The sequence below is a fragment of the Mya arenaria genome, chromosome 2 (assembly GCF_026914265.1).
Source record: "Mya arenaria isolate MELC-2E11 chromosome 2, ASM2691426v1".
In the NCBI taxonomy this organism is placed as follows: domain Eukaryota; kingdom Metazoa; phylum Mollusca; class Bivalvia; order Myida; family Myidae; genus Mya; species Mya arenaria.
In genome coordinates this window covers 30160783-30186979 of record NC_069123.1, presented here as the reverse complement: position 1 = coordinate 30186979, position 26197 = coordinate 30160783, and the positions used below count along the sequence as shown (strand labels likewise).

General features: G+C 36.6%; 1 protein-coding gene across 6 annotated transcripts in view; it reads right to left on the bottom strand.

Moving 5' to 3' along the window:
* LOC128206089 (protein FAM13B-like) overlaps nt 1-26197 on the bottom strand; it is an 84051-nt gene that overhangs the window by 55034 nt on the left and 2820 nt on the right. For 4 of the 6 annotated variants that reach the window (XM_052908258.1, XM_052908291.1, XM_052908310.1 and 1 more), the window contains exon 2: nt 15313-15416. In XM_052908258.1, the coding sequence (XP_052764218.1) occupies nt 15313-15372 (60 nt within the window). In that variant the 5' untranslated portion in view covers nt 15373-15416. Of the gene's footprint in view, nt 1-1743; nt 1762-15312; nt 15417-22364; nt 22517-26197 lie in introns of those variants that run through there. The other 2 variants (XM_052908264.1, XM_052908283.1) reach the window with 2 other exon arrangements.

Here is a 26197-nt window from a genome sequence, read left to right as displayed (position 1 = left end):
ATGAATCTTAAATAATTTGTAAGCAGGGAAAGTAAAGCATAAGTAATTTGACGATAATTCAAAAGAAACCTTTGGCATAAACCTCTGTGAGCTTATTTATAACACCAATAACCAATATTGCTGTTGCTGTTTGTTGTTGTGGCTGTTGTTGCTGCTGCTGCTGTTGTTGATTTAATAACCAATGTTGTTGTAGCTGCATGTGGCAATAACCAATGCTGTTCTTGTTGTGTATTCAATAACCAATATTGTTGTTGTTATTGTTGTTGTTGTTTTTGTTGTTGCTGTTGTGGTTGTTGTTTTTGTGTATTCAATAACCAGTATTGTTGTTGTTGTTTTATTGTTGTTGTTGTTGTAGTTGTTTTTGTGTATTAAATAACCAAAATTGTTGTTGCTGTTGTTGTTGTTTTTGTGTATTCAATAACCAATATTGTTGTTTTTGTTGATTCAAATACCAATGATTTTGTGCTGTAATTTAAGCCGTAATTTGGTGTTGCTGTTTTTATATTTGTTGTTGTTGTTGAGGATTCAATAACCAATATTGTTGTTGTTGTTGATGTTGTTGTAGTTGAAGCTGTGTTTTGTGTTGCCATTTTTTTATTTGTTGTTGATTCAAAACCAATGTAGTTGTCGTGTTTATTTTGTTTGCTGAATTTATTCCTTTTATAACATAAATTTTGAATAACAGCTTTGAAGGCCACAGTACACAAAGGCGCGGCAATTTAAGAACAATTATACTGCTGTCTGCCCTGATAACACCATTGGAAAATCAGCTTTGAAAAATGAAGAAGTAATCATCTGAATAATATCATAGGACCTTGTGTTTGAAATAATGTTAATAATAATATAAGTGAACAAAGGGCAGCAATAATGTTAACACAAAAGACAGAGTTATGGGTTCTATTTAAAGAACACCGCCTCAAAAGACCAATCTCATTCCAGCCCATCCCCCTTGTCTTTTGGCGGGGGATCAGTATCCCCTGGAATTAAAAAAATATATATTTTCCAAAATCTCGTTCAAGGTTGACAGTGGAAAGCGTCCACAATATTATGATTGTGAAATTCAATAAACACACAATCTGTAACTTTTTTGTACCACCAAAGACCATGTAATTCAGACCAAAAATTGTAAATCCCCTGGTGTAATATCAAAATCCTCTGGATTTCAGACCAAAATCACCTGAAATTCAGACCAAAATCTCCTGGGAAGCCTTTCAAAAATATGGCATGTATGCTCTGGACAAAACTTTGATACAAAAATGAACAAAGGGCAATAACTCTAAAGGAAAATAACTCTAAAAATCCAGAGTTATAGTTTCTATGCACTGCACTCCTCCTCAGTAGGATATATCTGTATAATATGAAGTTGTAAGTTTTGGACTTTTGATTTTTTTAGTAATGCTTCAAACAAAAGTTAATTGTAAAGGGCAATAACTCTAAAATAACCAAAACAAAGTTATAGTTCCTGAGTACTGCATTTCTACTCAATCAGGTAGATCAGTGTAAATGAAGTTTAAAGACAATACCCCAATGAGTTTTTTGAATATTATGCTTCAGACAAAAAATAAGCTTAAGAAATAAATAGCTAGGAGCAATAACTCCAAAATTGCCAAAGACTGAGTTACGATTCCTGAAAAATTATGGTTTTTGAGCACTGCACTCCTCCTTAATGTCATCAAAATGTGAATTTTGGAGTTACGCTCCGAACAAAGGGTAACAGACACATGCATGCACACACACACCTACCATTTTTATACATATTCTCTTCACAACTCAGTAGGTCATAATTATATCCACTGGCCTAAAAGTGTACTATCAGTACATAAAACTTAAGATTAAGGCTAACACAACTCAAGGCCACTGATTACAATCTGTTCCCCATGCTATTAGCACAACATCTACTTGAAAGCTGCTTTAGTCATGATAATAATTAGCCGCTGCCAGCTTCATTGTTCATTTTGTTTTTTTTTAGAGCAATAAAAACCGGCTAAATGATTTACTGCAGTTTCACATTTGCCTTTTATTGCACTGAATTGACAACAGATTAGTTTCATTGATCTGAACAGGGGTGTAGTTAAAACTGATTTTGATGTGGAGTGATATAGTGACAAGCCCCACCCCTCCACCCCATCCCCAGCCTGTGAGAGTCAGTGAGGCTACTTTTACATGCATATGGTCATCTTTATTGACAGGTCCAGTATCTGGACAGAGGTCTTGTACTCCAGGCTGGTAAAGTGGCATTCCCCCCCCCCACACACACACTCACCCCCTTTTACAAGACTGTAGTAAGTGTCTTTCACAAAGGATACTTTTACATGTATTAAGTCACTTATACTGAGAGGTTCGGTAACTGGAAAGAGGTCTGCATGGTACTCTGGACTGGCTTAGAATTCGGTAAGTCATGCTTACCATTTGTTTTATATAGAAAACATAATTGTTAAACGTTCTTTATCATAGTTTTGTTGGAACAGAAACAGAAATATCATTAAATAAATAGAGGTCAGTATATGTTATCTCCAACAAACAAGCAAGAGACATCAAAGACCATCTGTACCTTGCCGGGCAATGTCAACATCATGGTCAGAGGACCCAAGATAAAAGGCCTGTAAATTAATGGAAGTCTTATTGAGGACTGGTCAAGTTTGTAAAAATTTCAGGAATGTTATTAATTTATATAAAAGCCAATTAACCTTTCATTATCAAGAGTTTATTTTGAAGTTGAATTTAAAACAATGATGTGGTATCGGTTGAAGATACCGTAAATGTCCTATAAACATGCATGTTCTTATAAAAAGGACATATACGGTATATCTCATGACATTTACTTTCCTGCATTTCTAAAGCTATAATATATCAATATATGTCTCTTCGTTTCTGAATACAGTTTCTATTACGCCTAAAAAGACAAGCTGATCAAGAGTGCCAACTATTTCCAAATACGCCTTTCCTCTTTTTAGGAAACCAAGTTTAGCGATAAATGGTTGTTCAAAAACAAACAAAAATAGACAGTAGACACTGTAATTACACTTTGCCCATTAAAGGGTCATAACTCTGGAGTGAAGTGAGGCGACAACTCTGGGCGAGGCGACGAACCTGACCAAGATACTCTACCCATACACATTCTGACCAAATTTCGTAATGATTGGACAAAGGCTGTTACAGTTATTGATTGGACAAGACCGATTAAGGTAATTTCTATAATAAAAGGATGATAACTCTTGCCCATCAAAAAAATACATTTGTTTTAAATCAATTAAATTGTTGTTTTTATTTGATTATCTTTCATCATGATATTAAAAATAATCATAATAATATTTCATAATTGCATTTTTGTATTTGAGGAGTGAAGATGTAAATACATGTGTATTTTGACATTGACAAATTTCTTGGATTTCCCCAACCATTTTCCATCATTACCATTTCCCAGTTAGGCAACAAATTTACCATTGTAAACCTCAGACAAAATGGACAACATTACCCACATCATTTACATAAATAAAACATGGCCATTACTTGTCCTGTCAATTTCAGGAAATTCTATTAAGAACTTTTCTGATACTTGTATATTTGCCGGAATATGCTGCCGAACAATAGCTCTGTAATATGAAACAGTCCCTGAAAACACAGGAAGCAATAATCATTTGCCGAAATACGCCTGCCGAACAAAAGCTATGTAATCCAACACAATCACAGAAAGCATCATAATGAAGCAATAACCTTCGAAACTTGTTGATTAAATATTGATCCCGAATCCTGGTTGAAGGTCGGAATGTACCAAAGTGTTCTATATTTTAATGTGGTTTGGTACTTTCTGGTATAAACTTTTAGTAATGAAGTTCACAAAACACTACGAAATAGGTCAACCTCATTTCCTATGAAGTTTATTTAAAAAAATGTTGACCTTGAGAGCATCCACTAGCTTTTGACTATGCATCCATAGCTTAAACTGATGTCATTTCATCTAAATTTGAGCAAGTTACCAAAGCACTATATACTTCCGTTGCCTTCTCTATTCCATAAAATTAATTTGCAATCAAATTATTAAAATTATTTTCTCAAACTTTTGAAATGAGAGTGACTGCCTCTCATCCAAGAGGTTGTGGGTTCACTCCTGATCAGGGCAAGAGTCCTCCAGTGGTATTGGTATATGAAATTGCATTAAGTGCAAGAGGTTGTGGGTTTGATCCCCACACTGGTGAGTGTGGTCTTGTGGTAAAGGTGTCTGCTTTTAATCAAAGAGGTTGTGGGTTAGATCCCTACACTGGTGAGTGTGGTCTTGTGGTAAAGGTGTCTGCCTTTAATCAAAGGGGTTGTGGGTTAGATCCCTACACTGGTGAGTGTGGTCTTGTGGTAAAGGTGTCTGCCTCTAATCAAAGAGGTTGTGGGTTAGATCCCTACACTGGTGAGTGTGGTCTTGTGGTAAAGGTGTCTGCCTTTAATCAAAGAGGTTGTGGGTTAGATCCCTACACTGGTGAGTGTGGTCTTGTGGTAAAGGTGTCTGCCTTTAATCAAAGGGGTTGTGGGTTAGATCCCCACACTTGTGAGTGTGGTCTTGTGGTAAAGGTGTCTGCCTTTAATCAAAGGGGTTGTGGGTTAGATCCCATCCACCATGAGAGTAGTCAACTGGTATAGGTGTCTGCCTTTAGTTTAACAGGGATGTGATTGACCTGGCAGCTGGAGGGCTGAAACCATTTCGGCCATGGGGTCTTGGCTTTTTAGAAGCTCTTTTGAAGGTTCTTCTGGCTTTAAATTTGAAGCAAACTGGGATATTAACTCTTAAGCACACAAGCACACTAGTATCTCTTAATCATCTAAAAAAAAAAATTATTATTTTTTTTTTTTTTTTGGGGGGGGGGGGTCCTTGGGGCAATTAGACCCGCGGAATTCCGCGAATCCGCGGACAAATCACATCCCTGTTTAAGCGGTATAGTGCTGGCCAGGGTTCAAATGCCACCAGGGTGAGAGTGGACCAGTGGTATAGGTCTCGGCTTATCATCCAAGAGGTTATGGGTTCGATCCTGTCCTAAGATGCTTTATCATGACCTATCAAAAAAGATACGGTATTAAATGGTTTGTGCCCCTGGACTCAAGAGTAAATTATATTATTTTTCAGCTGTCTACAAAATTGAGCTAAAAATAAAGTAGCATAAACCAAACCTACAATTTGCAATAGAAGCTTTAATTTCAAGTTATTTTATTAACTACTGTAAGAAAAACATTATGCAAAACTGGACTTGCTAGGGCGATACCAACAATTTCAAAAATCAAAATATATACAAAGGCAAATCAATAGTGTCAAAGGAACAGAAATTCCATTTTGCACAGTGCAGCCTCCAAAAGAAACAAAATATGGATATAATCGTCCATCAGAGAGATGAATGGCCCATCAAGTGCCAGTGAGACAAACAATTCCATCAAGGGAAATCCAAGCCAAACAAGATTTGTGGCGTTTGGCGGAGATATGGTCTAAACATGACAGGGAACATGATCTATATTCCTCTCCAGATGGTCAGTGACTTTTGACTGTCTAGCAAAGGTAAACATTGTAAATAGATTATACATATTGAAAACAAGAGCTGTCACAGTAAGTGATGAATGTCCCTGATGTGTCATCCAGCTCAATGGATTATGCAATTACAAATATGCCTACATTCAGGAAGGGCTATTATAACTGAACACAGGTGCTAATTTAATTAACAATCCCTCTGTAATTCACAAGGTAAAAACCCGGTCATGACCAACTATACTGAATATGAATGCAGCATTTAATAATGGCTGAACACCTAACTCTGGCGTTCAACTTACAGTAAGAGGAGGTGAGATCTTGTGTCTTACATGTGACACCTCATCTTTATATAACAAACAAAAGTGCGAATTCATTTTAAAATCCCTCCTTGCATCACAAATTTACAGCCTGGACATGAAAAGAAAGGACAGGCGGTGTTAGTTTAATATGTCCTCTAACAGAAGCATAAAAACATCAAGTGCAAATTCAAAAGTGCACTGCTTATAACCAGCTGGTAACCTGTCAACTGCTGAATTTGACAAATGGTGCACCACAGATGCCAACAATTGGTGTACCATAGATGCCGACAATTGGTGAACCATAGATGCCTACAATTGGTGAACCATAGATGCCGACAATAGGTGAACCATAGATGCCTACAATTGGTGAACCATAAATACCGACAATTGGTGAACCATAGATGCCGACAATTGGTGAACCATAGATGCCGACAATTGGTGAACCATAGATGCCGACAATAGGTGAACCATAGATGCCTACAATTGGTGAACCATAGATGCCGACAATAGGTGAACCATAGATGCCTACAATTGGTGAACCATAAATACCGACAATTGGTGAACCATAGATGCCGACAATTGGTGAACCATAAATACCGACAATTGGTGAACCATAGATGCCGACAATTGGTGAACCATAGATGCCGACAATTGGTGAACCATAGATGCCTACAATTGGTGAACCATAGATGCCTACAATTGGTGAACCATAAATACCGACAATTGGTGAACCATAGATGCCGACAATAGGTGAACCATAAATACCGACAATTGGTGAACCATAAATACCGACAATTGGTGAACCATAGATGCCTACAATTGGTGAACCATAAATACCGACAATTGGTGAACCATAGATGCCTACAATTGGTGAACCATAAATACCGACAATTGGTGAACCATAAATACCGACAATTGGTGAACCATAGATGCCGACAATTGGTGAACCATAGATGCCGACAATAGGTGAACCATAGATGCCTACAATTGGTGAACCATAAATACCGACAATTGGTGAACCATAGATGCCGACAATTGGTGAACCATAGATGCCGACAATAGGTGAACCATAGATGCCTACAATTGGTGAACCATAAATACCGACAATTGGTGAACCATAGATGCCGACAATTGGTGAACCATAGATGCCGACAATTGGTGAACCATAGATGCCGACAATAGGTGAACCATAGATGCCGACAATAGGTGAACCATAGATGCCGACAATTGGTGAACCATAGATGCCGACAATAGGTGAACCATAGATGCCGACAATAGGTGAACCATAGATGCCGACAATTGGTGAACCATAGATGCCTACAATAGGTGAACCATAGATGCCGACAATTGGTGAACCATAGATGCCGACAATAGGTGAACCATAGATGCCGACAATAGGTGAACCATAGATGCCGACAATAGGTGAACCATAGATGCCGACAATAGGTGAACCATAGATGCCGACAATAGGTGAACCATAGATGCCGACAATTGGTGAACCATAGATGCCTACAATAGGTGAACCATAGATGCCGACAATTGGTGAACCATAGATGCCGACAATTGGTGAACCATAGATGCCGACAATAGGTGAACCATAGATGCCGACAATAGGTGAACCATAGATGCCGACAATAGGTGAACCATAGATGCCGACAATTGGTGAACCATAGATGCCGACAATAGGTGAACCATAGATGCCGACAATTGGTGAACCATAGATGCCTACAATTGGTGAACCATAGATGCCGACAATAGGTGAACCATAGTACAATTGGTGCACCATAGATGCCGACAATAGGTGAACCATAGATGCCGACAATAGGTGCACCATAGATGCCGACAATTGGTGAACCATAAATACCGACAATTGGTGAACCATAGATGCCGACAATTAGTGAACCATAGATGCCGACAATTGGTGAACCATAGATGCCTACAATTGGTGAACCATAGATGCCTACAATTGGTGAACCATAGATGCCTACAATTGGTGAACCATAGATGCCCAACAATTGGTGAACCATAGATGCCGACAATTGGTGAACCATAGATGCCTACAATTGGTGAACCATAGATGCCGACAATAGGTGAACCATAGATGCCGACAATTGGTGAACCATAGATGCCTACAATTGGTGAACCATAGATGCCTACAATTGGTGAACCATAGATGCCGACAATAGGTGAACCATAGATGCCTACAATTGGTGAACCATAGATGCCGACAATTGGTGAACCATAGATGCCTACAATTGGTGAACCATAGATGCCGACAATTGGTGAACCATAGATGCCGACAATTGGTGAACCATAGATGCCGACAATTGGTGAACCATAAATACCGACAATTGGTGAACCATAGATGCCGACAATTGGTGAACCATAAATACCGACAATTGGTGAACCATAGATGCCGACAATTGGTGTACCATAAATACCGACAATTGGTGAACCATAGATGCCGACAATTGGTGAACCATAAATACCGACAATTGGTGAACCATAGATGCCGACAATTGGTGAACCATAGATGCCGACAATTGGTGTACCATAAATACCGACAATTGGTGAACCATAGATGCCGACAATTGGTGAACCATAGATGCCGACAATTGGTGAACCATAGATGCCGACAATAGGTGAACCATAGATGCCTACAATTGGTGAACCATAAATACCGACAATTGGTGAACCATAGATGCCGACAATTGGTGAACCATAAATACCGACAATAGGTGAACCATAGATGCCTACAATTGGTGAACCATAGATGCCGACAATAGGTGAACCATAGATGCCGACAATTGGTGAACCATAGATGCCGACAATTGGTGAACCATAAATACCGACAATTGGTGAACCATAGATGCCGACAATTGGTGAACCATAAATACCGACAATAGGTGAACCATAGATGCCGACAATAGGTGAACCATAGATGCCGACAATTGGTGAACCATAAATACCGACAATTGGTGAACCATAGATGCCTACAATTGGTGTACCATAGATGCCCGACAATTGGTGAACCATAGATGCCGACAATTGGTGAACCATAGATGCCTACAATTGGTGCACCATAGATGCCTACAATTGGTGAACCATAGATGCCTACAATTGGTGAACCATAGATGCCGACAATAGGTGAACCATAGATGCCTACAATTGGTGAACCATAAATACCGACAATTGGTGAACCATAGATGCCGACAATTGGTGAACCATAAATACCGACAATTGGTGAACCATAGATGCCGACAATAGGTGAACCATAGATGCCTACAATTGGTGAACCATAAATACCGACAATTGGTGCACCATAAATACCGACAATTGGTGAACCATAGATGCCGACAATTGGTGAACCATAGATGCCGACAATTGGTGAACCATAGATGCCCGACAATAGGTGAACCATAAATACCGACAATTGGTGAACCATAGATGCCTACAATTGGTGAACCATAGATGCCTACAATTGGTGAACCATAGATGCCTACAATTGGTGCACCATAGATGCCGACAATAGGTGAACCATAGATGCCTACAATTGGTGTACCATAGATGCCCAACAATTGGTGAACCATAAATACCGACAATTGGTGAACCATAGATGCCGACAATAGGTGAACCATAGATGCCTACAATAGGTGAACCATAGATGCCCGACAATTGGTGAACCATAAATACCGACAATTGGTGAACCATAGATGCCGACAATTGGTGAACCATAGATGCCGACAATTGGTGAACCATAGATGCCCGACAATAGGTGAACCATAGATGCCGACAATAGGTGAACCATAGATGCCGACAATTGGTGACCCATAGATGCCGACAATAGGTGAACCATAGATGCCGACAATAGGTGAACCATAGATGCCGACAATTGGTGAACCATAGATGCCGACAATAGGTGTACCATAGATGCCCGACAATAGGTGAACCATAGATGCCCGACAATAGGTGAACCATAGATGCCGACAATTGGTGAACCATAGATGCCGACAATAGGTGAACCATAGATGCCCGACAATAGGTGAACCATAGATGCCGACAATAGGTGAACCATAGATGCCCGACAATTGATGAACCATAGATGCCGACAATAGGTGAACCATAGATGCCCGACAATTGGTGAACCATAGATGCCGACAATTGGTGAACCATAGATGCCGACAATTGGTGAACCATAAATACCGACAATTGGTGAACCATAGATGCCGACAATAGGTGAACCATAGATGCCGACAATTGGTGAACCATAGATGCCCGACAATAGGTGAACCATAGATGCCGACAATTGGTGAACCATAGATGCCGACAATTGGTGAACCATAGATGCCGACAATAGGTGAACCATAGATGCCGACAATTGGTGTACCATAGATGCCCAAAATTGGTGCACATTAGATCGATGCTGACAATTGGTGCACCATAGATGCCGACAATTGGTGAACCATAGATGCCGACAATTGGTGAACCATAGATGCCCAAAATTGGTGCACTATAGATGCCCAAAATTGGTGCACAATAGATCGATGCTGACAATTGGTGCACCATAAATACCGACAATTGGTGAACCATAGATGCCGACAATTGGTGAACCATAGATGCCCAAAATTGGTGCACTATAGATGCCCAAAATTGGTGAACAATAGATCAATGCTGACAATTGGTGCACCATAGATATCGACAATTGGTGCACCATAGATGCCGACAATTGGTGCACCATAGATGCCCACAATTGGTGCACCATAGATGCCGACAATTGGTGCACCATAGATATCAACAATTGGTGCACCATAGATGCCCACAATTGGTGCACCATAGATGCCGACAATTGGTGCACCATAGATATCAACAATTGGTGCACCATAGATATCGACAATTGGTGCACCATAGATATCAACAATTGGTGCACCATAGATATCGACAATTGGTGCACCATAGATGCTGACAATTGGTGCACCATAGATGCCGACAATTGGTGCACAATAGATGCCGACAATTGGTGCACCATAGATGGTGACAAATGGTACACTATAGATGCTGACAAATGGTGCACTATAGATGCTGACAAATGTTGCTCTATAGATGCTGACAAATGTTGCTCTATAGATGCTGACAAATCATTGATGCACCATTGCATTGTTTTTTTTATTTCAACTAAGATAAAACATTCAATTTTTACCTGTTCTTTCTTCATGTATAAAACTCAAAATATTTATATGGGGTCACCTGAGGCATCCAAAATTCACAATGTTGCTCATTTGATACCATAAATGACTGATGACAGTTTTACCTAAATTACCTAACAAACACTTCAGGTATCATAGGTTCTTATAAACTATCAGATTAACAGTGACGTCATTTATACAAATTAACGGATTAGCAGTGCTCCATCAAGTTCCTTCGTTAACAGTTTTTTGAGTGGTTTGTTTTGGGAAAAAATACAACCTCAACCTAAATACTTCCATCGTCCAAAAGAAATATCAGTCTTTCTTTACTTAAGAAAAAAAATAACAGTTTATCAATAATGTTTGCATAGAAAAAGACCTACTTGACCTGCCAAACTGAATTTGAATTACTAGGAAACAAAACAGGGAACCAATTAGTTGAAAAAGATATATTACATCGAAGCATTCACATTATAAATTAATTTTGACTGAAAAGAATGACTTGTTAAATACTTGTGCCATTTTGACCATTTCTTTAAGAATTGTAAAGAGCTGCATATAAGAGTTTCAACTGGCTTTTATAAATACGCTTGAAAATGTGCCTATTACAATAACAAATCAGGGTATACCATAACTACAATTAATTTACGACTGTTTCAGGAACATCTGTTTTGATCAAATTGAAGATTGTCAATAAACCTGGGTATAATCACTTAAACTCCTTACCAGTGATTTCCCATGAAGTGTGTTGTTTTTTTAATTTGCAAAGGGAAGTAAGTGCCATGCTGTGTTTTTAATCAATTAAGTTCTGTGTTAAGAATCAAGCCTATCGTGTATGTTTGCACTTCAATGTGCCTGAGTAGACTTTAACATCGCCATCACACATGATTGAAAGAAACCAAGGTGACATTACTACATTACTTTGCAAAATTACATATGGGCATACGAATAAACGTAAAACGTGATCTGTATTTCAGATTCTAGAAGCCATTTTGTATCTTGCAGAGCTTTTTTAAACAATCAAAATAAACTTTTGGTTAGAGAAACCTGACCCTACCGACAAAATAGGCTGCTGACCATACTGTTTTCAAAGTCAGTTGGTAAAAATAAAAAAAATAAAAATTAAAAAAATATAAATATTTTAAGTGTGTTATTAATTGATAATATGTAGTTTAAAACCTTTAAAGCTTAATACAGAAGATAACTTTAACACCATTCTCCAATAATGAGAAAATAACATTCTTATATATAGGATTCCTGATGAAATGGCCCTTGTTCTCCTTCCATGTTTCTTTTGTCAATATTTTTTCTGTTACAATACCAGAGGACAACCCATGGTTGCCAACGTTTATCCCCTTTTTATTAATTACTCAAGAAACATCTTTGTATCTCTGACAACATGCATTTCAGCCAGGATTATGGAACTTGGTATATTGCAAGCCTTTTGTCAAAGTAAACATGATCAGAACCATGTAACATGCCTTATAAATTTTAAACGGTTTTCAAGTTATGACAAACATTTAAGATTTTTTTGGATATAGCATGATGCCAAAGAATCTACCGAATATGACGATATATATCAGACTTTTTCTTCCGAATATAGACACTGAGCTTCAAAAAAATAATTAAGTATTTCAAAACTGCGACAAGAAAATGTGGTAATTCAGTACAAAAAAGTTATTATCACTTCCTAGAAACTAATGTCATTTCAGCCAGACAAACTGTTAATTCAGCAATCTTTCCCTGTAAATTGCACAGGGCTTTTCATTATGTCCCTGCATTATTTCAAAGAGACATGAATGCTTCAATATAAAAGGACGCTGGTCTTAATATGGTATGTGATCAGACTTGCAGGAAAAAAAAGAAAATGCATTAGCTTTTCATTCAATGTATAATAATGGTGATATAGTTTGCAAGATTGAGTTTCTTGCAGAAAAAAATGATTAATAAACTAAAAAAGATCTCTACATCTTGATATAGATCTACTGTTGGTAATAGACTTAAAGCATGAAAGTCTTGCTAGGAAACTGACTGCCGCGTCAGCAATTGTGATGTATTCTTTTACGTATCATGTGGAGCTAACTACTGAAGACTGGCAGGCTCGTATTCCTGCAAGGCATCCAAACATGAACATTTTGTTTCACTTCAACCAGCCAATCAAATCGTAGCTTTAAATTATGCTCCCAGGAATTCTTCGGTGCAAAATAAAAATGCAATCATCTATTTTGTACATGAATTTTACAAGGGTTTAATCAGTAAAATTGATTTTCAAATTTTGAACTTGTTCTATATATCAAAATCACATGCCTTCCCTCTTTTGTCACTTTAAGAAATCTTTAAAAAAAAATTGTCATATCGTATATGTCCTATTAAATGTGCCCTAAACGTGTCTTTTTGAGAATCCTGCATAAATGCACAACGTCAGCAGGTGCCCAAGATGGCGGTCATAAGAAATCTTTTCATCGGGACTTTTCGCATCTTTTGGGGTTCAAGGTCAAGGTTTTCATTGTTCATGTCACAAAATTAGAATATAGACCCACCATAATACGGCGCGTCTTATAGGGCATGGACATTTAATAGGACATTTACGGTAAATATAAGTATGTTTCCTTTCTTTCAAAAAATAGCATACAAAGTAAAGTCATGTTTGCAAATGATATCAGCATTTTAGGTTTTGAGGCATTGCAATATTTGTGGCATTGTTTACTCCACCCAATGATTCCTTTATCGAACGATTAAGTCTCAGAATATCAACATGTTGCCAGTTTTGGATGTAAAAGTATCAAAACCACTTATATCATTTACAGCTCACAACAGACTGAACAAATATATACCAACGCATCGCAGTGATCACTTTAAACACAATTTAAAACCGGTCTCTAATTTTGGCAGTATAAGTAATGACCTCTTCTCATCAGTCATGGAAATGAGTCTTTTGGTTGAACAAGCCCGAATTCATATACTAGCTTGGCATTATATGTTTGAACAAGGCCTGCTGTATAAAACCCAGAATTTGAGCAAGCCTGGAAAGCATTTTACCGCATTTTAACAGTGCAGGTCTTACAGGCTTGTGCTAATTTCGATCACAGTAATAAGTGCTTCATCAGTGCAATTGCACTGTAACATGCTTTGTTTCACTAATTGACAAGCACATTTCACTAAGTTTATTTGCAAACAGAAGTATACAGTATCGGTCAAATTCACTTCCAGTGTTGCAATAAACAGATATATATATATATATAAAGTTGATGAAATTGTTCAATATTATAAAAGCAGACAAAAAAAACGACTCCAACCTGCCTCTCTTGAATAAAGCAATTATTGTTTTCTACATCTTTTTAATCATAACATGTCTGCCAATTATACGTGATTATAAATCATTGAGAAATATAGAGTAGATCTATATAGATTCAAGCTAGAAATAGCCACAATTTATTACATTAAACCCATATCTTGGCGAAACCTGTTATACGGGATCTATGGAAATTGCGTCTTGCTGAGAGAGAACAGGAACAGAGAGCCAGAGGGATAATGACCTTGGAACAGGAAGAATATTAAAATGCGTTGTTGCTTTTCCGATTCAGCAAGTGCATTATTTGTTCAAAATAAAACACAGCTACAATGTTTTAAATGAAAATAGTCAACAGGGACTTTTTAACATAACACAAATTTAGGGGCCAATTGTATAAAACTGGATAAGCTATACGCAGATTATCTTTAGATTAGTTTGAAAAATGCAAGCAATCTAATTTTGCATAAATATTGACCAATCAATAAACATTCAACTAACTCGAACCAAACAAAAGAATTAACTAGTTTTCTTTAATTGGCTGTGTTTTAAACTTTTTAAATCATCATAATTCATTTTTTCCTACTGATACCCGAAAACAATTCTACTACTGTTAAAATGTGTGATCAACTCTGAATCTTAAATCTGCACTCTCCCAGATTGAGAGTTTTGTCAGTTTTTTGGCATCAACGTCTACAATTCAGTTTTATAAGATACACTTTTCAATGTTTTCATGTCAGCCAATTCATGTACTTTTAAAAAAATGTGTAAATCTGATGCAGCATATAGATGTTCCATTTTGAAAAGGGAGTTAACTCTAAAATTAACTCAGTTGTACAGAGCTTCTTATTGGCTGAGCTATAAATAGATATTTTTGAATTCAAAATCATTTACAATACAGATTTGAACAGCTCAAAGACAGATTTTACCTAAATAAGATCATGCAATTCAGTCCGATTGAAGGGTTACTGGATATTTTATTACATCCTTGCATGACACTATTCAGTTTCCCCCAAATTTGCTCAAAACTTTACTTACAAAATGGCTCTTGTGTTTGACAGTGGTAGGTTCAGTACTGTGAAGGGTGGGAATTTTCATCGCTCAGCCCAGAAAACACATCCCTAGGCACTATGTATGGCACACTGAAAATAGAAATGGATTTCTTATAATATTGAATGAATAATATTCAAGCCAATCTCATCTAAACAAACATGATTTATACCTTTATTACTCATTTCAGCTGTTCATTATTAGGCCAAAAATTAAATAATCTGTCCATACAGGGGAAAGTTACAGCCCGGACACGACAACCTATACTCTATGTCGTTATATGCAGCATTCCATTGGGAAAAAACACTAAGTGTGACCTTGAACTAAGAAATAGGGACACGGATCTTGCACGCGACACGTCGTCTTGGTATGCCGAACACATGTGGCAAGTTATTTTAAAATCTGTCCATACAAGGAAAAGTTACAGGCTGGACACGACAACCTATACTCTATGTCATTATATGCAGCATTCCATTGTGAATAAACACCTAAGTGTGACCTTGACCTTAGAGGTAGGGACACGGTTCTTGCATGTGACACGTCATTTTGGTATGCGGAACACATGTGGCAAGTTATTTTAAAATCTGTCTATACAAGGGAAAGTTACAGCCCAGACACGACAACCTATACTCTATGTCCTTATATGCAGCATTCCATTGGAAATAAACACCTAAGTGTGACCTTGACCTTAGAGGTTGGGACACGGTTCTTGCATGCGACACATTGTCTTTGTATGCCGAACACATGTGGCAAGTTATATTAAAATCTTTCCATACAAGGGAAAGTTACAGCCTGGACACGACAACCTATACTCTATGTCCTTATATGCAGCATTCCATTGGAAATAAACACCTAAGTGTGACCTTGACCTTAGAGGTAGGGACATGGTTCTTCACGTGACACGTCGTCTTGGTATGCCAAACACATGTGGCAAGTTATATTAAAATCTGTCCATAATATTCTGAGTTATTGAGTCGGACGGACGGACGGACGGACAGAAGGACGGACGGTGCGATTTTAATATGCCCACTTTCGGGGCGTAAAAATGGTTTTGTTAGGGTTACATCCTTTTTAAAAACAGGAAGGGTATAGGTAGGCTTTTCATTTTTTTTCATTAGGCATTATATAAGAATGTAATTGTCATAACTGGAAAATGGTGTTAAAGTAATCTTCTGCATAAAACTGGAAAATGGTGTTAAAGTAATCTTCTGCATAAAACTGTAAAGGTTTTAAACTACATATTAAAACCCACACAAGGTCGGCACCTTTTTCGTATGGCGGGAAACCTGAACCAAATGTATTTTTTTTAGGTCTGAGTAATATTCATGTGACTCTCATCTAAGCAAACATGATTTATACTATAATTTTACACATATTTCAGCTTTTTATAATAAATGAGAAACATTAATATCAAGGAAATGTTCCTGTAAAACAATTTTCTCAGCATTCACACATGAGGATGAGAGTGATCTAGTACAGTAGTAGTAAAGGTGTCAGCCTCTCACACAAGAGGTTGCGCGTTTGACTCTTACTATTTGTATATTCTCATGACCGCTCAAAATGAAACCCAGTTCTGGTTACAAGAAGATTGATCCTGACAAATGCACCAAAAATTAGTTTCAAAGTCAGTCTATTTTTCCATAGGGCCTAAAAAAAAATACATTTGGTTCGGGCTATCAGACCCTACCTATGGAATCGACGCCGACACAAACATTTTAATAGTCAGTTTGAAAAATAAAAGAAAAACAAATTATTTTTTTTGGTTTAAAACCTTAAAATGCTTATACAGAAGACAACTTTAACACCATTCTCCAATGATACAAATGACATTCTTATATAAAGCCTTATAAAAATTAAACCTACCTACTTTTAAAAAGGATGTATTTACCCTAACCAAAATTATTTTTTTAGGCCTTATGTTGGATTTTTCAAATTTTCTGTTCATTTATTATCTGTATGATTGTGTAGATCGCTTCTGCTAAGTGCAATAACAAACACTAATTAAGTGAGAGTCCACATGCCAAGGTATGCCCGCTTTATTTTCTGTACATCGCCGAAATTGATCTCTAACATAAACATGGCAGCTATTATAAGTAGTAACTTCAAAATTTAATTACTTCCTGAATTTTTTCTAACTTTTTTTATTTAAGGTAACTGTATGATAGAAAACACTAAAAACTGAACTGTGAGGTACAAAGTAATTAACCTTGAAATGATCAAGAAGAAAAGAGGTTATCTATACGCCAGCTGTTAGTGTTCATTTTTCACAAGGTAAGTTGGATCTGAGAACAATTATGCAGTAAGGAGTTTTTTTATTTTTCGTTTTATGGGAGGGCCGTACCTAAATATTGCAAAACCCAAATAAGAAAAAGATTCAAATTCCTAACTTTATTTTTTTTTTTTCCGCCGCCCATTTTTTCGATCTCCGTTATTTAACCTAATGCTAATTTCACAACAACAAAAATTATCGCACACAATTTCCAAGATGGCGGAAGCCGGCGGTTTGTGCTCATGATGTCAACTGAAATATGTTACATTGTTTTGTGATATCACATGCATATTACATGTATATGCCACGATGAAAATGAAACTTAAAACTTGCTTATTATCATCATCTAAGCGCTTGTAAGGAAAATGGCCGCCTTTTACGAAAGAGGATTTAGTTTGAAGACTGATACGCTGTTGTTCATAAAATCAGTGCGTTTGTCATTTTGTGATATTTCGGAACGTAATTGTATTTTCTTAATACCAAAGCATAAAATTTCTTAAATATTTCTGTGTGTAGACCGGTTTACACGGGGAAACACTGATAATTGGAATTTGCTGTACAGTTTCTGACAGTGACAACAGAAAAAGACGAGAATGTGACATTGGATTTGGCTTGTTTGTCTTAAGACAATAAAGTTATACCAACATATCGCATACCATTTTAATGGGCATAATGGCTCCTCTTTTCAAGTCACCCATTTTAAAATGGATTGTTTGTACAGTACACTCAACGAGTTAGACCCACTTTCCGTTTCCCTCCGCGGATTTTTGCTATCGCGGCCAACACAATTATTTTATCGACTGTCCGCCTTCCTCGGAGTTTGAATTTAAGGCCCTCGGAGGGTGATCAGTCGACCGAAGAATGGCTCCTCTTTTCATGTCACCCATTTTAAAATGGATTGTTTGTATGTTGATTAAGAAACTATAAAAAATGGACTCTACTGTGAAATCTGGTAAGTTTGAGTAACAATCCTTGTTTCTTTTCTTGTTTCTCAAAGACATTAAATTTCTTCAGATGTGTTGTTTATCTCAATATATGAACCCAAAATGATATAAATCAACATTTTAGACACAAACAATATGCCAGATGCCTTATGTTTTGCTAGTACGAGTTTCAGTGACTATTAAAAGCACTACAAAAGTATAGATGCTCATATTAAAATCATGCATATATATAATAATTTATGTGTAATTTTTATTTGACCGTGCAGTGTTTAATACTGTGGAGTTACAGTTGAAGAATATATTTTCACTGGTGTGAATCAGTTGACTTGTGGCATTTAGGGAGTAAAATGAATATCCAAATTTTAAAAAAAGTTCCTTAAACGTGCAGATTATGCACCAGTCAATTGTAACCATGGCCCCCAAGGTCCTTGGGTATATAGGGGATAAAGAAAGAAATGGGCCGTGTTTTTACCTTCCAGGTGGCCCCACAGTGCCTAGTGAATGCGGTGGTTTTGTTTTTGCGCCGAAAATAGTGGGGACAGGGCCTTACCTCGAAGTGAGGGGGAATTTGGCAGGGATTTGACCAGTACTTGGTCTCTGCATGGCGGGAATTTTACTAAGGATTGGCTGGGCTGAAAGTCAAAGTCCCCGCTATTAGCTGGACCTGGAAGGAGGGGGCGTGGTTACAATTGACTGGTGCATTATTGTGGCTACTTGTGAAAATGACATCTTGTTTTGACTTTATTATACAGATCTATTATATAATATAACAGGCTGTATGGAGTACAAAACAACTGTGCACAACTTCAAAACATACATTCTATAAATTATTCCGAAAAAGAAAAAAATACGGAAAATCCATCTTATTTTTATTTATTTTTCTCGACGCTCATTTTTGGACATCTTTTTCTAAATTCTATTCCCTCCTCCTGACGCTTATTTTTGAAAATTTTCCCGTAAAACGAAAAATAAAAAAAACTCTGGCCTAATTGAACTTTTCTCTCAAATATATCAGTTAATTATCCGCCATGTAAGACAATACAGAATTGATGTTTTGTTCAACTGACTTGCTGCATCTATTTCTCAGAAAATGTTCCAAAAATAGTTAAATTTATTTTAAGTGACTGCTCCTATTTTTTATCTGACAAAATAACATTTTATTGTGTTCTGGAAAAGCCGTGTCGCATAAAACATTCTGCAAGTCTGTGCCAACTTCCGGAGCAATGAAACAGTAACATGAAATAAATCTTTCCTAGGGTATTCCAGATTACGCAGATAACATAGGTGAATAATATTTTAATTGTGCAGCTAGATTATCATCCTAAATAGCCCCTAAAATCGTCCAAGTAAACCAAATAAAATTTCCAGATCCGGGGGAGGGGTGCAAGTCAAAAGGTTAGGCCTGTATGTACGCCCACTCTTACGTCAAATGCTGGATCAGCCCCTGAAGTGGGTTGGACCACAGGAATTAAGACAAAACTGCAGAGTTGTTATCCAGTGTGTGTATACCACTTGATAAATTACGTCATACATGCTACGTCGGAAGGCAACATTTTGCTTAAAATAAAGACTTGAATCAAAGATAACTTTTCTTTTACTACACCATTTTAAGTAAAACAAAGGGCAGCCTATGCCGCTTAAAGAGCCCCACCTTCTTTTTCTTACCGAAGTTTGATAAGGTGATTAGTTTGAACATCAAACACTTTGACTAACCTGTTTCCAAAATAATGTTTTGACAGTGCTCCATCAGACGGACGTGTTGTGAATAGGTTTTTTGAAAGGTTTTAAGAAACTAAACTCTCAATCAAACTCTGGTAAAAGACCGAATGCAGGTTTCCGTATGCGGCGTAGACTGTGGTATGTTTTATTTAAAATGGTGAAGAAATAGTGAAGTTATCTTTGTTTCAAGTCTTCATTCGAAGCAAAATATTGCCGTTCCGACGTAGCATTTATGACGCAATTTATCACGTGGTATACACACACTGTTATCTAAATCTCATCCCAGGAGCAGGGAAATTAAAAGTGTCAAAAACCTCTGGGTTTGCACTGAAAGAAAATCAAGTCAAGTCTGTTTCCTGGGTGGCAGTCTCCAGGACTGTCATATGCCCAGCCGTTGGGAATAATAACCCACTGTCAGGGGCGGATCCAGGAATCAACGTTAGAGGGGGCGTAGCTTAGGGGCGCAACCTTTTGACATGCACCCCTCCCTCTGAACCGAAAGTGTATGGCATAAACTGTTTGCATATGGATTGGGGGTTAAGCAATCAAGAAAAAATAACAATTTGTAGTTGGAAATGATGCATTATTGGCGTATTTTATTATTTTCTATCTCCTAAATCCGCTAGTGACTGTCTTAAACTTCTAAGTCCCCAATGCATCCCCCCCCCCCCCACACACCTTCTTTCGTTAATAAGCAAAATATTCATAAAATAAACCCGGGATGTATAAATAGGAATACACATGTATATTAAAACTATTTATAAATGATAACTGAAGTGATAATTTCCTTGGATAATTTCATTTTTGCAAGTTTTGCGATACCAACATGTCACTAATTATAAATACAAATGCTAAATGATATATGAAACCAGTGTTCTGCCAAGGATTGAAAAAGATGGGGCCGAATGGCCCAGCAGTCATGAAAATTAGGGGCCATTTTCAAAAGTGAAGGGCCATGACCTTCTCCAGGGGAAAAATGAAAACTTTTAAATGAAAGTGTTTTATTTACCCATTATATACATGGTGTAACATCCACATAACATCAGTATTCTCAAATATTGGACAGATCGATTTAACATTTAGAAAAAAACTATAAACATGGCACAAATGAGACACAATGATATATGTTAAGAACAGTTTTACATGTAAATGTGTTGTTATGCTTTATCAGGGATGTGATTGACCTGGCAGCTGGAGGGCACTTTTGGGGTCAAAAGCACACTGCCGTAGAAGAAAGACTGGCCCAAAAGAACACTAGTAACTTTTTGAATCAGCTAAAAAAAATAAAAAATATTTTTATTTATTTACTTTTTTTTTCTTTTTTTTTTTTGGGGGGGGGGGGGTCCTTGGGGCCATTAGATCCGCGGAATTCCGCGAATCCGCGGACAAATCACATCCCTAAATTATAACCCTCCCCAGCCAGGAACATTTTCCTCTGTTTTGCATTCCTCTAATGCACCAGGGCCTCATTGAAATTGAATTTGTTTATATCTCCCCCATCTAATTTGAGTTGTTTTCTTTTTCTCAGCCATGATAATAACATTGAATTTGGTAAAAAAATATACTACCCCTCGCGGTTGGATAGTTACACGTATAAGGACCAATGAAAATCGTTGTTTTATTGAATGAATGCTGTGCTGTAAAAGTTCTGAAAAAGAAATCGATTAAGTCAAAACGGCTTTTTAAAAATTCGATTAAGTCAAAACGGCTTTTCGAAAAACGGGCGCGCCGATCGGCCCGTCTACAGGTATTTCGTTGCGCCATCCCGATTTTTTCCGCGCAAATGGCGCAAGGGCGCGTCCTTGGCAGAACACTGATGAAACACATACCTGAAAATTTGATCTACAGTGTATTTTATAATTGTCTTCTAGAAACAGGAAGACTATGGCATTCAGATTTCTATTATATCATTATGAATGACATTTAAATACATTCTAAGCAAAGTTAAAACCGAAAGTTACACATCAATACGATAAAACCTTGTAATTCACCAACATTTATATATAACCAAATAGAATATCAAATTACAGATATTTACAAATACATGTAAGAAGCCGTCATAATTAAAAAACTTTACTTTAAATGGTCAGAGATAAGGCTTTACTTACAAACGCACTTAAATCCTGATACCATTCATTGCACAGAGCTCAGAAAAAAGCAAACAATGGGAAAAACACTGGCGGAACTCTATCTAATTAACATATCAATACCACACAGCCAACATTTAAACTGTTTTCATGTCTGTTAAGAGCACTCCGGAGGAATCTATTAATTAAACACACTTCATTTACATAACAAAAGTCGCGCTAGAAGTGAATGACATGAACCGTTCTCAGATCAGATTTCCGATGCATTTTCTTACACACCTTAGCAGGAACAAGATTTATATGAACATGTACATCGTAAACACAGTCACTTCCAAAGAATGCATTAAATTGTTTATCAAGTGCAACCATTCAGAATATCAATCTCATAATTATGCAAAGTTCACACTCATGTACTTTAATGTATTTTAATTTAAGTCAATGCCAAAAAGATTTGCCAGTTAAAATAAGTAATCTGATTTAGGTCGTTAAATCTTGGACGTTATTCAATATCTGAAAAGACAAGTTGAGCCACTGCTATCGGGAAGGTATATACCATGCTCATAATACCCTAAATAAAATAATTGTCATGTATACAATGTAGCGCACCACATGTATATAAAGTATCAAAACTAATGTATACATGGTATCAGTATCAGATCTCATGCATACAAAGTGTCACATCTCATGTACATATAGTATCAAACCGCATGTATGTAAAGTATCAGTCCTCATGTATACAAAGTATCACACCTCATGCATATAAAGTATCACACCTCATGTATATAAAGTATCACACCTCATGTATACAAAGTACCACACTTTTGACCTAGTATTACCTATTGGTTTAAAGCAGTTAACGCTTTTATTTAACTGAAATAAATAAGTTTTCTGATTTCAGCAGATATTTTATTTTTGAAGCTTGGCATTTGACTGAACTTTATGTACACAATGGTATTTACGTGTCTGTATATATAAGGCCAAAAAAAAAAATACCTGTGTTTCCGGTGACCCGACCGACCCTATTTTTTCCTCCTCGACCCTAATCTTTTTTTTAGACTTAAAAGTAAAAAAAATAAAATTCTATTGAATTTTTTTTAAATATATCGTCATTATTTTCGTTCTTTGTCTTTCTATGTACCCGGAGAATAAACTTTCATTCCTTATTATGTATTACCGAGACGCTATGTCAACAGGAATACAAAATGGCGGAGGGCGGCAAACCCTGTCCGATATCTTCAAATTGGCAAACGCATGTTTACGGTCCAAACACGTGGTTAATCACAAGTTACATATTTTGCAGTCTTTAAAATGAAAATATTTAGGATTATAGCTCGCGGTGTTATTTATTAATGTCCAAAAAAGTTTAAGGAGCTCACAGTTGACAAGAAAATCGGCCATTTTCCTCATGCAAATTAGTTGATAATTGACTGTTTGGGTAAAACATTATCACAGATCTGCAGAAATTGAAGTGCTGGCTTTGTTTTCTAAAAACCGATCGCGACTTATAAACGAGTATTGTATACAAAAAACACCAGATTTCATGGGCAAAATTGGCGGGAAAATACAGTAGTCGAAGGTGTTTTTCTGTGACTTTTTGTAAATTATGAAACGCTTAGATATAACATAATTGTTATGATTCAACAGAAAATTGCATGATATGGAAATTGTAAAAAAAAAAAAAAAAATCGCGACCAACCGACCCTATTTTTTTTCACCATGTCACCGGAAACACAGGTTGTTGTTTTTTTGGCCTAAGTACATTCAATATACAGCGAAAACTGAATTATGGTCATTAGCTCCTATTTACGATTTAGTGTTATTCAGCATTTCATTAGCCAATAATAATTGCTGTTGATTTGCATTTTTTTAGCTTAGCTTTTATTTTTTTCAATTTCTGTTTAAATAATTTACCATGAGCAAATAAAATATTATAACCACTTCAAAATTCAGGGGGAAGGCGATCAAAAGCTGCATCAAAACCTTTTATTTTCTGTGTATGTAAACATCAAGATTACTTTGCAACATTTGATTGGTCCAACCTTAGGTCAAACCCATCTTATACAGCTATGTCTACAATGATCTGCAGTTGTACCAACATCAACTTATGTACATGTAGCTTAATCTGCAGGGTTCTCACCTCTTTTGGATCGGCAATTTCAGAACTTTTGATATGAGAGTTTATTTTGAGACTCAATCATTTTAAATCCAAAAGAGGCTGCTCTTATTTGGACTAAAAAAAATCAAATTCAAGAAAGAACCTTGACCTTTATAAATGATTTATATTATATTCTTTATTTGACTACATATCAGGGCAGTTCTAGGATTTTTTGTTAGAGAAGAGGCAAATTAGGAAGTCTGCCCCCTTCCCCAGAAACCAAAATTAAAGGCTCTAAACATGGTAAGGAGGTTTGAGGGTCCGGTAAGGAGGTTTGAGGGTCCAATTTCTTGAAAAATCTTAAGTTCCTTATAACTTGGTGTGGTCTTGACAGCTTTCATAAGTTATTGTACTGAACAGTCGGACCCGGTTCAATCCCGGCCAAAATATTTTACAACAGGAAAGCACATATGGCAGATTTCACGTTTTGGTGACCAAAAAGTTCCCGGCGAATATTGATTTTTAAAATTTATTGCAGATTTGTGATTTCAACATAATCTTTTACAGCAATATCTTATCTATCATATTTTAGAACATTTGCAATGATTTATTCATGCATTTTTATAAAAAAAAGAATTTTGTATCACCATACCATTTGTGCTAGTGTTACAATATTGCCGGTAAAAACTTGTTTTTTTTTAATATTTTGATCCAAAGAAGTATTTTGTCTTGCACTAAATGGTTCATTTATCTATAAAACAGATTGTACAGACAAAAAATAAAGATTGTTTCGTTTTTCTCAAATAAATTTATTGAAACAAACCCTAATTGGACAACAAGACAGAAAATGCTTTCTGCAAACATAGGTTTTCTTTTTATATCAGATCAGATAAGCTATAAACATAAATGTTTTGTTGTGGTAATATAAATGTCTCTAGTATGGTGCAATTATCATTACCTTTGATATTAAACATATATATTATAAATTGCTAATTGCAGTATGTGCTAGTGTTACCACAAAACAGAATGAGTAACATTAGCAGTATGTCACATTAGCAGTTGGACAGAATGTTTCACAACAAATTAAAATACAGACCTACCACAGACTGTTTGAGCTTGATACAGTATAAAACAAACTATATAAATGATTGATAAACACGGTCAATTGATAATCACAAAAATTCTTAATTCTGTCCAATAAATAACGATATCAAACACAAAAGCGGTATGAATTCAATATAAACTACGTACCTAATGAATGAATACTTACAAACGATAGTTTACAGACACCATTGTTATGTTCGAATAATTGACTCTGGGAAAGTCATCAAATTTCAACGATTTTCTTGCTTTATTAAGCGCTTGTCTTAATGCTAGTGTGACATAATGTTAACGTTACATCGAAGGACAGAATGAGCCAAACTTGGATTAAGTTTTTATCAACGGTATTCACCACTATTTTTATCATTTCAATGTCAACTGTGAACCAGTCCAATATAAAAGTAATCGCTACCCGGATGTTAACCCTCAGTCGGTGTAAATTATTCACGAATAGAAAAGGTGCTATCGTCATGCTAAAATGGGACAGAATCGATTTTGAGTAACATTAACACATTTTTAGACCTAAAAAACTTTATGATCGGGAATGACCAATTTCTTGTTACATGCAATACTGTTTTTATCCGACACGTAGTCTTTGTTTTCAGTGATTTAATAAAGGTGTGTTTAGGCTTAAAACAGTTAGCAGTGGATCATGTCT